We start from the raw sequence: 12494 nt of genomic DNA, 5'->3' as shown, positions 1-12494 counted from the left end.
TATAATTGTAAATAAATGATCACGCGTTATGAATCATTTGTTTGATTGTTACAATTTTTTATTTGCAACTTTAAAATTAGCTTTACTCATTTGTACTGTGTTCACGCAAAGATAGCACCCAATGGTGTATCCTCCTCACGTTCAAGTAAATAATTTGGTAAGACTAGTAGGTCCCTCATCCAACTCCTCTTCAGCCAACCAATCTGATATCCTGCAAACCATATATTTTGCTTCCTGTAAAAATTGTATAAGTTAGTACAACATATTTTAAAGCATAACTATATTAAAAATTCTTAATAATTTAATATTTCATTTAGTGATTCTCTTCGCTCTGCTGATTTTCATTTGGCAATCTAGTTTTTAAACATAACTAATTAATCGTTTATTTCGACTAAAGGTTTTTTTTATAATTTAAATAGATATTTTTATTCTATGTGTTGTTTTGTTATTTTAGATCTATTTTTCAAACTAGTTCTAATGTTTCGCTAATATTTACATCCCGCTAAATTTTACATTTTTAGGCTTTATAAAAGTTATTGCTAACATTAATTCTTTACGCTACTTATTGTATCACTCGACTGATTACAAGTAACTAAATTATTTGAATCAACACACTTGGCCCCATCACCAATAGATTGGCATATAATACAGACTACTCCTTTCCAAATAATCAAATGTCCCTCAGCCATGCATTACCAATGCAGAAAAAAAGGCTACCATCAACCCGTTTTCATTATGATATTAACTCCACGCACGGGGCTTAGAAGAAAAAAAATATTTTTATTATTTACAACTTCGTAGATGTATTGTTAAATACATGATACATTGTATTACATTCTTAAGCTAGGGGATCGTCAGTTGTTGACAGTTCCGAGTTCTTCTTGTCTCTATTGGAAATCTTTTGTTATGCGAGTTGCGCAAGACCCTCTCACCTTTACTATTGCAAGAATGGCTGTCTTACCATTCAGATAGCTATGGTGAAAAAGATTAGAAAAAAAACCGCATGCACCTTGAGGGAAAGTGGTACTTCTAACGAACAAGAAAACATCGGCTGGAGGGGCTGGTAACTACTCCTGAAGACCATTTAACACCTCACCGAAGAAAGTCCTCCCCGATCTGGTGTCATTGTCTCGGCATTCTTGGAGGCGCCACAGTGAAATCGGAAATGAAAACATCCGATCGGACAAGAAAACAGAGTACTCGTAAGGACCTCTTTAATGGGCAGTTTGCAGGTAACTGTGGTCTTCCTTGTTTTGGGAATTACAAGTCAGTTTCTTTTGAACATGAAACTGAGACCTTAATTCACTTCTGGACTTATTTGGACTTATGGAGTTTATATAATAAGTTAGGATTCAAATATTATTTCAATCATTAATTAATTATTATAACCACTTCATAAAAGTTTTTAGAGGTCCTTGAAATAAAAGTCTCCCAATATTAATCTAAGGCATTATCTCAAAAATTTCAAAATTTATTGCATGTAACTTTAGGGTTCTCTCAAACTGGGATCGCGCTTAGTTTCTTGGTCCAACCTAACATAGATTGCCAACCTCATATATCTTTTAAATTCCAGTGTCTAGGTTGCAAAAATCATAACTAAAATGCATAGTCTATGTCTGTCGAATTATTTAAATTGCATCAAAAAGTGGTAAAAAATATATGATAGATACAAAAAATTTAGGTAAATTAATAAATAGGGAACTACAGGATCCGATAGAAGTTAAATATGTTTATACTCTAAACTATAAAACTTGTATTTACATCATATTTGAGCCTGATGTTTAATCATTTCATAATGAAAAAAATTAATTTTACTTAACATACAAAACTGTTGAAAACAATGGAAATTAAAACAACCATGCCTCAACATGTAACATTAGCACTGAGTCACGTAACCAGTAACATAGTTGAGACTTATTTTTGACCAAAGGTTGACATGAAGCCTACACGTCAATACAAAACGATAACGTTCATTTCCAAATGAAACGAGGATATTCCATAAGACACATACATTCCAAATTACCTCTCAGACAGAAAATTAATGTGCATAATTATTTATTAGGGATATTCATGATCTTTAGTTTAACATGTTAAAGCTGATGAGTTTTTCCATTCAACACGGAAAAACTCATGTTAAATAGAGAGATAATTCCTTCTTTTGCCATGTTAAAACTATATAACATATTTTCTTTCGGCCAAGGCTCCCATTGGAGTGTCCTATACTCCCTGTTAGGGGTCAAAGTTTTTCATTTTGTGGGACCGTCACTCAATGAAAAAACTCAACGCCCCAGGCCAGATTCGAGGCAGCACCGCCAATAGACATAAATTGGTAATACTGTGTATTAACCATTGAGCTATTGGCGGCACCAGTAGATAAAACATATAACATGATTGATAATGTTTTACTAGATCTATTAAATTGAAAATGACGTCACGCAACAGACCAGCTAAGCTCATCACCATTTTGTTTGTTGTCGTGTTAGCTTACTTACTCGTAGTTTGTGTTTTGATTGTGTTAGTATTGGATGTTTTTAAAACTAATAAAGCAATGGATGACAATAATAATAATAATAATGAAATGACAGCAGTCAGTTAACTCAACTTGATTCTCTTCCTCAAAAATTGTAAGATCAAAAACATTCGGTAGCCAAACCTTCAAATAACATCCACTTGGCCCTATAAGGCTACTGCTATCAATGAATCAATACTTTATCGGAAGGCTCTTAAGCGCTAAAACTGAAAATATGTTAATTTGGTGAGGGAAGAATTTTTTTTTTCTTTGAATGAAATTTTCATATTAACTCGAAATACGGATGTTGATATTTTAGTTTGTTATACAATTTATATCTCATTTTTTGTAAAATAGTATTGTTAAAATTTTAAATATACGTTCTCAACAATTCATGACATTGAACTCGAAGCAGTGTTATCTCTAATAATGTTATTACATTATGGTAATTTTATTTTTTGTTGATTCCATAAATGACCAATTATTGTGACTATGATCACTTATCCACCTCCTCTAGAGTGTTTTAAGTTGGTAAAACCAGCTGCAGGTCTGCTCAGCGAAGGAGTAGTAATCTTCAGTTAAGCCCCGTTAGAGAGGTCAATATGCCATCGACGTCTTGTGCCGGAGGGCTTTCGGGGAGCCACTGATCAGTGTGTTCACGCTTCGAGGGTATCTCGATCTTTCATCTCGTAAAGCTGAATGATAATGATAGTGCTTGTTTCGCTTCTAAAATACTGTCTACTAATCTTATTTTATGTCTCAAGTAAATAGGGAACAAATTATTTTAGACATTTGCTGAAATGGGAACTAACCTAAATCGGAATTGAATAGTTAAATGCCTACGCAAATGCTAGCCCCGTTTTCTCCAGCCCGCAACGAAGTGATCAAGTTGTTAGTAATTGAAAAGGATCACTGGCAGTCTTTTTGCGGTCAGTGATTCTCTTCGCTCTGCTGATTTTCACTTATCGATCGAGTTTTTAGACTTAGTCCATTAATCGATTATTTTAATACTCTTCAGAGTTGTTTTTTTTTTCTTAGATAAATATTTTTATACTACTGGTTGTTTTCTTTATATATTTATAGAGAAAATAACCTCTTTATCAGTCCTAAATATGTTAGAAGCTAATACTAAGGAATTATACCTCCAACAGTAATTAACCCAACAATGGGTCAATTTGACCGGACAATAATTTATTTTTTTCATTATTTAATAACGTCTTGAGAAAATTAAACTCCAAAAAGTGTTTTCCAAAAATGTATTACTGGAGTGAATAATTGTAGTTTTTATTACAAACAAACAAAATTAATTTAAACAGAAAAATAATAGAAAATTACTAGTTATTAATTTAACATGACAAATTCTTAGAAGAAGATTTTTTTTCTCATAAAAATTTACAAAAAATACATAATGAATTGTATGAAATAACGAAACACGATGCTAATGCAAATATTTAAAGACGTAAATTTATTAAAACTAATTATTGAATTTATTTAATTTTTGCTGTCGCTCTACTCGTTTTCATTTGCCGATCCAGTATTTCATTCATTAATCTACTTTTTTTTTTTTGGTTAGGGTATACTATTGGTTCTTTTTCCTATTTTCCATTTTGTATGCTTTATTTTCCAAAACAGTTTTTTCATAAAGTTTGTTCACATCTCACTACATTGTACATTGTTAAGTTTTACAACTTTTTTTTCTCAGATTTAAAACAATATATAAATATATAATTATTATTTAATATCTTGTATTGCATTTATGGTACATTTATTTCACAATGTTTATCATTTATTTATTTATTTTCATTCATTGTATGTTTGATTTTATCTCTGCTTTTATGATTTTATTACTCCCTCAATATGTGTTGCTTTTAAATAAATATCTCAAAATAATTTAAATTTTATATACATATTAAAATATAGTTATTGATTGAAAAACCATAATACTTTAAAATATTTAAAACTTCAGATAAATTGAAAGTTTGAAATATTGATGTTACTTTCTCTTAATTAACGCAAAATTAAACTATTATAATTTTGTTTATTTGAAAATATATTACAAGTTTTATTACTTAGTTTATAATGTTGATAAAAACTCAAACTGAACTTTCAAATTTAAACTCTGATTAGTTTTAGTTATTAATTAGTGATAAATATATGTACATTTAATATGATTTTATTTATATATTAAATTTAGATTGAGCCTACTAGTCTCAATTTTTTGTTTTATAATTTCAAAGGATACAACATATAAAAAATATAAATATGTATTTTTTTTCTATTCTATTAGTCATTTTAATGTAGGTTAAGTATTTTACTCAGTTTATAATGTTGATAAAAAGTCAAACTGAACTTTCAAAATTAAACTCTGATTAGTTTTAGTTATTAATTAGTAATAAATATATGTACATTTAATATGGTTTTATTTATATATTAAATTTAGATTGAGCCTACTAGTCTGAATTTTTTGTTTTTTTAAACGATTTCAAATAATTTTAACTGATTTTTAACCTTTCAGAAAGAAGATGCACACTTCTTCAAGATTCGGCCATTGAATAGCACTCACGTTTCGCTGCGGCTGTCGCAGAGCTTGGAGAACCTAGTTGACAACCCGGTGCCGCAGAACGTCCTTAAGTTCAGGCTGGCTTGCGATTCGGATGAGCATGATGAAACGGTAAGTTAATTTGTTTTTTTCAGCTTTTTTGGGAAATTATTTGTATTTGTTTTTAGAAACTTTAAAATTGATTTTTGCTATATGTTGAGGGGAACAAAGTTTATCGTGACAACACCTATAAAGTTTATTTTTACATTTTACGCATTCTATTAATCGCGATTTTTCTTTGTTATACTTGTTTTTCTTCTCTCCTGGATTTCCATCGCGTATGCCACAAAAAATTGAAAAATTAAAAAAAAATATGAAATCACTATGTTTTACACATGCTCTCTAAATGTTTGTCAAGAAATTCAATTATTTCAAAATGAAAATGAAAAAAAAGTTATATTTAAATTTTAATTCACATACAAAACTGTATTGTAAATTCTACAACATAGAAATTTAAACAACCATGATAAAACGACAGAAATGTTACATAGCATGTAATATTAACACTACGTCACTGAACCTGCCCTCCAGTTTACTTTGACTATCAGCCTGTACCACAAAAAAAATATAGTAACATACAATAAATTTCTAAATGAAGCTATTGTATTCCATACAATAGAAACATTCTCAATTACCCCTCAGATAAAAAATTTACGTGTATAATTTTTTACTAAAACCTATACAGACTTACACTTACCAAATTTGTAGACCTGCTAAAAAGACTCAACATTTACATAATATAAATGTTTCATTCACAATTTTTTAGACTGATCACGAACTCACTATTTTACATTTCAAGCGAGACCTTGCACACCGATTGCAGCGAACCACATTCTTGTCACTTACAAGACGTTTAACGACAAATTAAATTAAGATCTCAATAAATTTGAGCAGCAGATAGCAATAAATATCATTTCTCATGAACATCGGCTAAGGCTGAAAAGGAGTTAGATGAGAGACCATAGCTTAACAATGTAGTTTAATTGAACGTCAGGAGATTTTATTGTCTCCCTCATGCCTACCCATGTCATGTACATATTGTATCTCATTTTCTGATCTCAATTATTTTTATAAGTGCAAATAAAAAAAAAATTAAACAAATAAAATAATAATATATCTTTTGACTTATTGTAGTAAGGCCTGTGAGTATTGCATTCAGTTAATGCTTGATAGAAGACATTAAAATCTCCTTCATCTTGAAGATGTTCATATTTCTCTGCGTAAAATCAATTCAATTGGATATTATGCTACTTTCATCGACAATATTAGCATGGTACTTCCAATACAATTCAATTTCACCCAAATCTTCTTTTCTTTTAACTTTTCCTTTTCATTCCTGTATAAAAACTATTCCAGCCCATTTTTCCACTTTATATAATTCTCAACCAAAAATTAAATTCGTCACCCCCCTATCGTCTTGTTTTTAGTTCCCGCCCTCTCTTATATTAAGTGAATTTTTGGTCACCTACACATTTTATCATTTGTCTGAATAACGATATTTTAATATAAACTTATTAATAGTTTATACATACAATACACTAGTTTTACTCCTCTACTGTTTCATCTGCGATTTCAAAGACTACTCATGTCTTTTGATACAATTTTATTGTTTTTGAGTACATAATCAAGAGCTTCTGATTAACTGAAAAACATCCGATATTCATGTTGAAAACCAAAGCGGCAATTACTAATTGAGATACACCGACGAAAAATCATTGACCCTGAAATATAGGTTATTATGTTCTTAATAGAAACCTGCGCAAAAAAAGATAATTTATAAGAAACAGAATTTTCATAATACAAAATAAGGGCCATGCAAAAACAAAAGGACAGCTAATTGTTTTGGTCCTATGTGCTTCTTTTTATCTGATCTGTAACGCCAAAGATTTTGAAGTTGTTGTTTCTTTATTTTATATCGTACTATGTTGCTGTATAACGGTTTAGCCTTATTCTTTCCATAACCAGAGGACATACTTTACTGTTCAGCAAGTCATTGAGGGACCCGACTAATAGAACCGATTGAGGCTGGTATCGTTAGCAAGGCTGACCACTTTCTTTTCAGCTCCTGCAGCCATCGCTCATCGACATTCATCTTACTGGAGCCACTTGATTTATAACGACTGGCATTAGGGGCTCCAGTTCTTCCAGGCGAACACTGTTATCATCCGCAGTTGTGCAGAGTTAGTTCAGATTCCTCTGTTATTTCTTATTTATATTTATTTTTTTTATTGACTGTACATGGAAGGGACTAAGTAATGTTTATTACAGCCGAGGAGGCGAACATGCTCCAATAACAGGTTCCTATCGGAGAAAGCCCCTTTCTATTATCTGATAGCATCTAGGATCGGAACCGCGATACTTTGGTTCATTACGTTCGTATCCAGTTATTTTGATTTATTACAACGTTACACAATATTTCACTCTTATCATGACGTCTTAAAGATGCTCCAAAGTTCAAAACTCTTTCAGGTTTAATATCACTAAACTCTATACCTAAGGCATAAACATCCCATAATAATTATTAATATTTTACTATTTAAATTTCCTCCCGTATCCGATTCTTACGGGTACATAAGAAGTCAATCTAGCCGAACCAGCATTTAATCCTTCTATTCTTATATCCAATCCTTCTTTATTCTTGATAATCCTCCGGGGTGCCTGGAAAGAAGATGGCCTCGAGAACTTCTAATCTAGAAATGATAGCAATTACCAATGGATGATTTCTTCGCAAATTTTACATGTTGTAGCTTTTCACATTTATTTTTTTGCTTAGATAGAGTGGTACATTTCAATGGATAAAGACAAAAATATATACATTTCCCATCCCCATACTATACTAAAACGACGTGTAACTGCAACGCAGATTCCGGTTACTAAAACTTACTAGACAAGCGTTTTAAACTTCCAGGTTACAAATAGCTTATATACTATTCGTAAGTCTACTTTAACAGACAGAATTGAACTTTGGAACCCTGCAAAAACCATACAATTCCTTCTGCATCCAATCTTCTCATCCAAAATCCACGGAATGCTCCCTAGTATGTCGCTAATAAAATTATCTATAACGCTCTCAATATTATATATCTTGCAGACTAGGCTGGAAATATATATTCCTCTACTGATTTCATATTTCTTGTCCAAACCAACTGTTATTAATCTTTCATCTTAGTCTATTCCGAATAATGTTACCTAAGGTGAATTCCTACTCGAGATATTATCACGTGTTTAAATTTATATATTTATTTTTCACTTATTGTATTTGGGGAGTGTGACTGAGGGGGTGACTCAGAGGTAAGGCACTGTGCTACTAACTCCAAGGACCAGTAGCAGATAATTATTTAATCTATTACTGTAGCCGTGAGTCACCCCTGTGGGTTCTGGAGTCCTCCTGAGGTCAATCCACTGTAGAAAGGAGAGCAAACTTAGTTGGAGAAAAATTTGGCGTTTGAGCATGCTCTTGGAAAGCTCCTTCTATAACCGCAGTTCCAAATACTTCCTTACAAAGTTCTGACCCTTGATCCGTCGAAGGTTGTAGCTGTTAATATTATTATTATGTACTGTATTTTTTTATGCAGATATAAATTTCTATAAATTATAAAAAAAAAAAATAATATTGTTTCAATCGTATTTGGACACATTACGGTGCTGTGACCATTTTCTTATATCCATTAAACCCATCCTCATTTACCTCCTCGCCGCCGATTCGTGTGATACTGCCGGAACTTAATACGATGCTTAACTATATATCTCTTCTTATATGGCTAACGTCCACACGTCATCCCGCATATCATGCAGAGGATTATTTTTATCTCTAGATCCTGCTTTCTAGAGTACTTGCTAAGTAAAAATAATAATAGTAAGGAAATAAATGTTTAAAAAAGAGGCAACAAATAGTAATAATTTTTTTTTTTAATAAGAGTTAAAAAATAAATATTTCTAATTATAAGTCCATTAGCTGGGCTATGATTGTACCTTTTGAACAAATAAGTAAGTCATGGAACTTATTTGACGCAAAATTTAACGCTCTTCGTTTTGTTCTACCGAGGATCTACCGTGTAGGATTGATCGGCGAAGAAATATTAATAAAGAACTACAATTTCGTAACTTGTTTAATTTCGTAACTCATCGTAAACAATTTAGGGTAAATGGACTGGAAAGTATGGACTCGCATACAGTAGTATATTTACTGTATTAAAAATATATACAATAAGTAAATTTCATGTTAATTGTGCAATGATCAGAGATATGGAGAAACTATCCATTGATAGAACTCAAATAACTTTTCTAGAAGAGAAGGTTTAAAGGTCTTTTTTTTTTTTTTTTTTTTTTTTTTTTTTTTTTTTTTTTACAGACACTTAGGAGTATTATTACGAAATGCAGGAGAAGCCAAGTTAGAAACAAGTGGGTTTGCGTTGTTAGGAAGTTTATTATAAAAGGATGGGTATCTGGTTCTTGCCAAATCGGCATAATATGGAACATTGAACTCCTTAAGGATGATTTGATTTCTGACAATTTAAGGAGCATTAAGGATTTTACGAAGGGTTGAATATGATAGGAATTTAATGGTTTACTGGAGCCCCCAAGTTCAACGCCGTTCACATATAGCCATATAAATGAGTAATATGTTATTAGTTGTAAGTTTAGACAGTGTGCCAATTAACTGCTGTAATAGTCGCTATCGACTAGCAGTTTTAGAAAGAACATTATAATTTTTACTTAATCTCGTTCAATAAATTGAATATTTGTAACGTATTACTGAAAAAGAGAGATATGAGAGAGTGGAATAATGTGGGTAATGTAGATAATGTTCAGAACAAAACATAAAGAATTACAGGATAAAATTGACAAAAGGACAAAATAAAAAATATATATATAAAATATAATGCAACTTGGTTATAAAAAAGTGTTTTATTATTATAGAGAATTATCTTTGTTAATTAATATATGCTGGCGTTTATATATCTAATAAAACTAATAAATATTCTGTGTATTTAACATAACAACGCAGTACATGTGGTAGCATAGCTGGTTAAATAAAGTATTTTACTCTTTCTGTTGAGAATAAAAACAAAAGAATATCAAATATTAAAAAATAAATTTTATTTACAAGAAATGTTTATAAAAAAACTCCAATTAATACTGTAATTATAGTTACCCATGTACTATAATCCTTATTGCTATTTTTGCACATTTTAAAAGATTCTTAAAGGTTTTACTTCCTGGACATAAATATTTTAGAAAGTTAACATAGGTTATGGCAGACGAAATCATTTATCGTGTTACGATTTTCGGAAACATTTATTCCAAGTGAGATCAGGAAATAACTTTCTTTTTTCGCAACGTATATGAAGTTTCTCTTATCCATTAATAACTTATTGTTAATTACTTAATATAAAGAGTATTCAGTCGAGTGTAAAAACTATGTTTTGCAAAATGGATTTTTGAAAATAATCAAAATTATAGAGATTTTTAAAAAATTTAATATCTAAATATCTACAACGAATATTAGTTTTATTTCTCTTTAAATTATTATTAATCAGAAAAGTAGCATTTAGATAATTGCTTATTATTAGCAATAGCGTTTACACTATCTTTATTTTTTTAGTTATGAAATTTATCATTTTAAGAAATCTTTTATATAAAAATAACAGGTTGGCATAAACATTACGTTTGGCTTTTGAAATTTTTTTTTTAACTTGGATATCACAATTCTGTAATCTCAGATTCTTTTAAGGAGTTTAGAGAATATTGCAGCCACAAGATATGCACATATTTTATAAGAGGAGATAGTACGGAGGTGCAGTCAGCAGAAATAACACAAATAAACAAACAATTATTTATTTGTGTCGACCTGATTTTCAAGGCTATAAAAACAAAAAGAGATAACGACCTTCATTCAGAGAAAAAATAAATAATAGACTAACAAATTTGGAAATATACATAAAAACGAATTGAAAATATAACTACTACTGTCTAATTCCATAGTTATTGATCAACCTGTTTATATTTTCAATATAAACCAGAAAATAAATAATCTTTTGTTAATTTGTGTTTTTTCTGTTGACCGCACACCCTCTGATCATCTCCTCTTTTATATGTACAGTCAACTATCTTCACCTCACATATTTTATACATTGGATTTTAATTCACTTGCATTATTAATCTAAATAAATATATGATAAAATAATTTTGGTTTTAATACACGAGAATTCTAGCAAAGTAAACGGCACAAAAACTTAATTTCAGTTCCGCTCATTGATTTCCCACGGGTTTATTTTGTTATAATAAATATCTTGCAACTAACTTTCCTTGGACTGTTTTCCGTTCACTTTTCCCTGGGGTCAGCTGGGCGCATAATCCTTTAGCCACATTTTGGACAGTTTCCCAGCGGCCCCGATTGTGGTTTGTTGACCGAACTATAAAACTGGAAAACGCACCCAAACAACAAAGGAAAGGATGAGACTAGAGCAGGCCATGAAAGTGAACCCCATACAGAGATTGAATTTGATGAAGAAACAGGACCTGTAACATAATCCCAATAGTTCTGTCATTTTCGATTTATCGATTTCATGAATTATTATTGTCAATTTATAATTTTATTTTAAGATATTTCACCTTCTGAGCTGTAATTATATTATAAATAGCTCTTTTAAAGATTTATTCTAAATTATTCTGTTAAAATACCTTATATATGTGTTTCCTAGATAAAATTGGATGTTCAGAAAGAAATATATCGCATGAAAACGTTATATTGTATACAAAATATAAGGGTAAGAAAAAAAATTTAAAACCCAGAAATAAATTTATTGTATTTTTGATCCTGGTCTTTAAAAATATTTGCCAGAATTGAGAAAAAAAGGAACTTTATACTCACTATTTTAAAGGATATTTTGTGTATTATGGGATTAATATCCTTTGAGAAGATAAATTATTTCTATTGGCATTGATACTAACATATGTTCTACAGGATTAACTATTTTGGTTACACTTTACGGAAAATTTAATGACTTTGCTCTGTATCGAAAATCATTAATTAGGGGTATGTGTGATTTTATATTCATTTCTAAACTTTTATATCACGGATTTTAGAAGGATATTTTTTTTCTCGGTTGGTTCTACAGGTCTAATAAAACTTCGGCCTCTCGAACCAGCCTTCTCCACCCAAACCTATCCCATAAATATTGTCTTATATGTAGAGTTATAGTCAAAAATTTCGTCAAGCCCAAATTTTTTGTATTCCTGGTAATGAACATTTTATTAACTTTACGATGTGGTTCTTAGAAAGGATCCCATAAATGTCTCGGTGGTTATTAACTAACATTATAATATTTAGTAAATCATTTGGCTAACAGTAATTGGTAGTTACATTAATTGGTAACTGTAAGG

The 12494-nt window shown here is 30.5% G+C and overlaps 1 protein-coding gene across 2 annotated transcripts in view; it reads left to right on the top strand.

Moving 5' to 3' along the window:
- Cad89D (cadherin-89D) overlaps positions 1-12494 on the top strand; it is a 181562-nt gene that overhangs the window by 114923 nt on the left and 54145 nt on the right. For both annotated transcript variants that reach the window (XM_067047571.1, XM_067047570.1), the window contains exon 4: positions 5025-5180. In XM_067047571.1, coding sequence (XP_066903672.1) covers positions 5025-5180 — 156 coding nt within the window. The remainder of the gene's footprint in view (positions 1-5024; positions 5181-12494) is intronic.

Source organism: Halyomorpha halys, unplaced genomic scaffold (genome assembly GCF_000696795.3).
Source record: "Halyomorpha halys isolate HHAL.00 unplaced genomic scaffold, Hhal_1.1 Scaffold373.1, whole genome shotgun sequence".
NCBI classification, from domain to species: domain Eukaryota; kingdom Metazoa; phylum Arthropoda; class Insecta; order Hemiptera; family Pentatomidae; genus Halyomorpha; species Halyomorpha halys.
The sequence above is the reverse complement of the archived record's forward strand: the minus strand, read 5'-3'. Positions and strand labels throughout refer to the sequence as shown.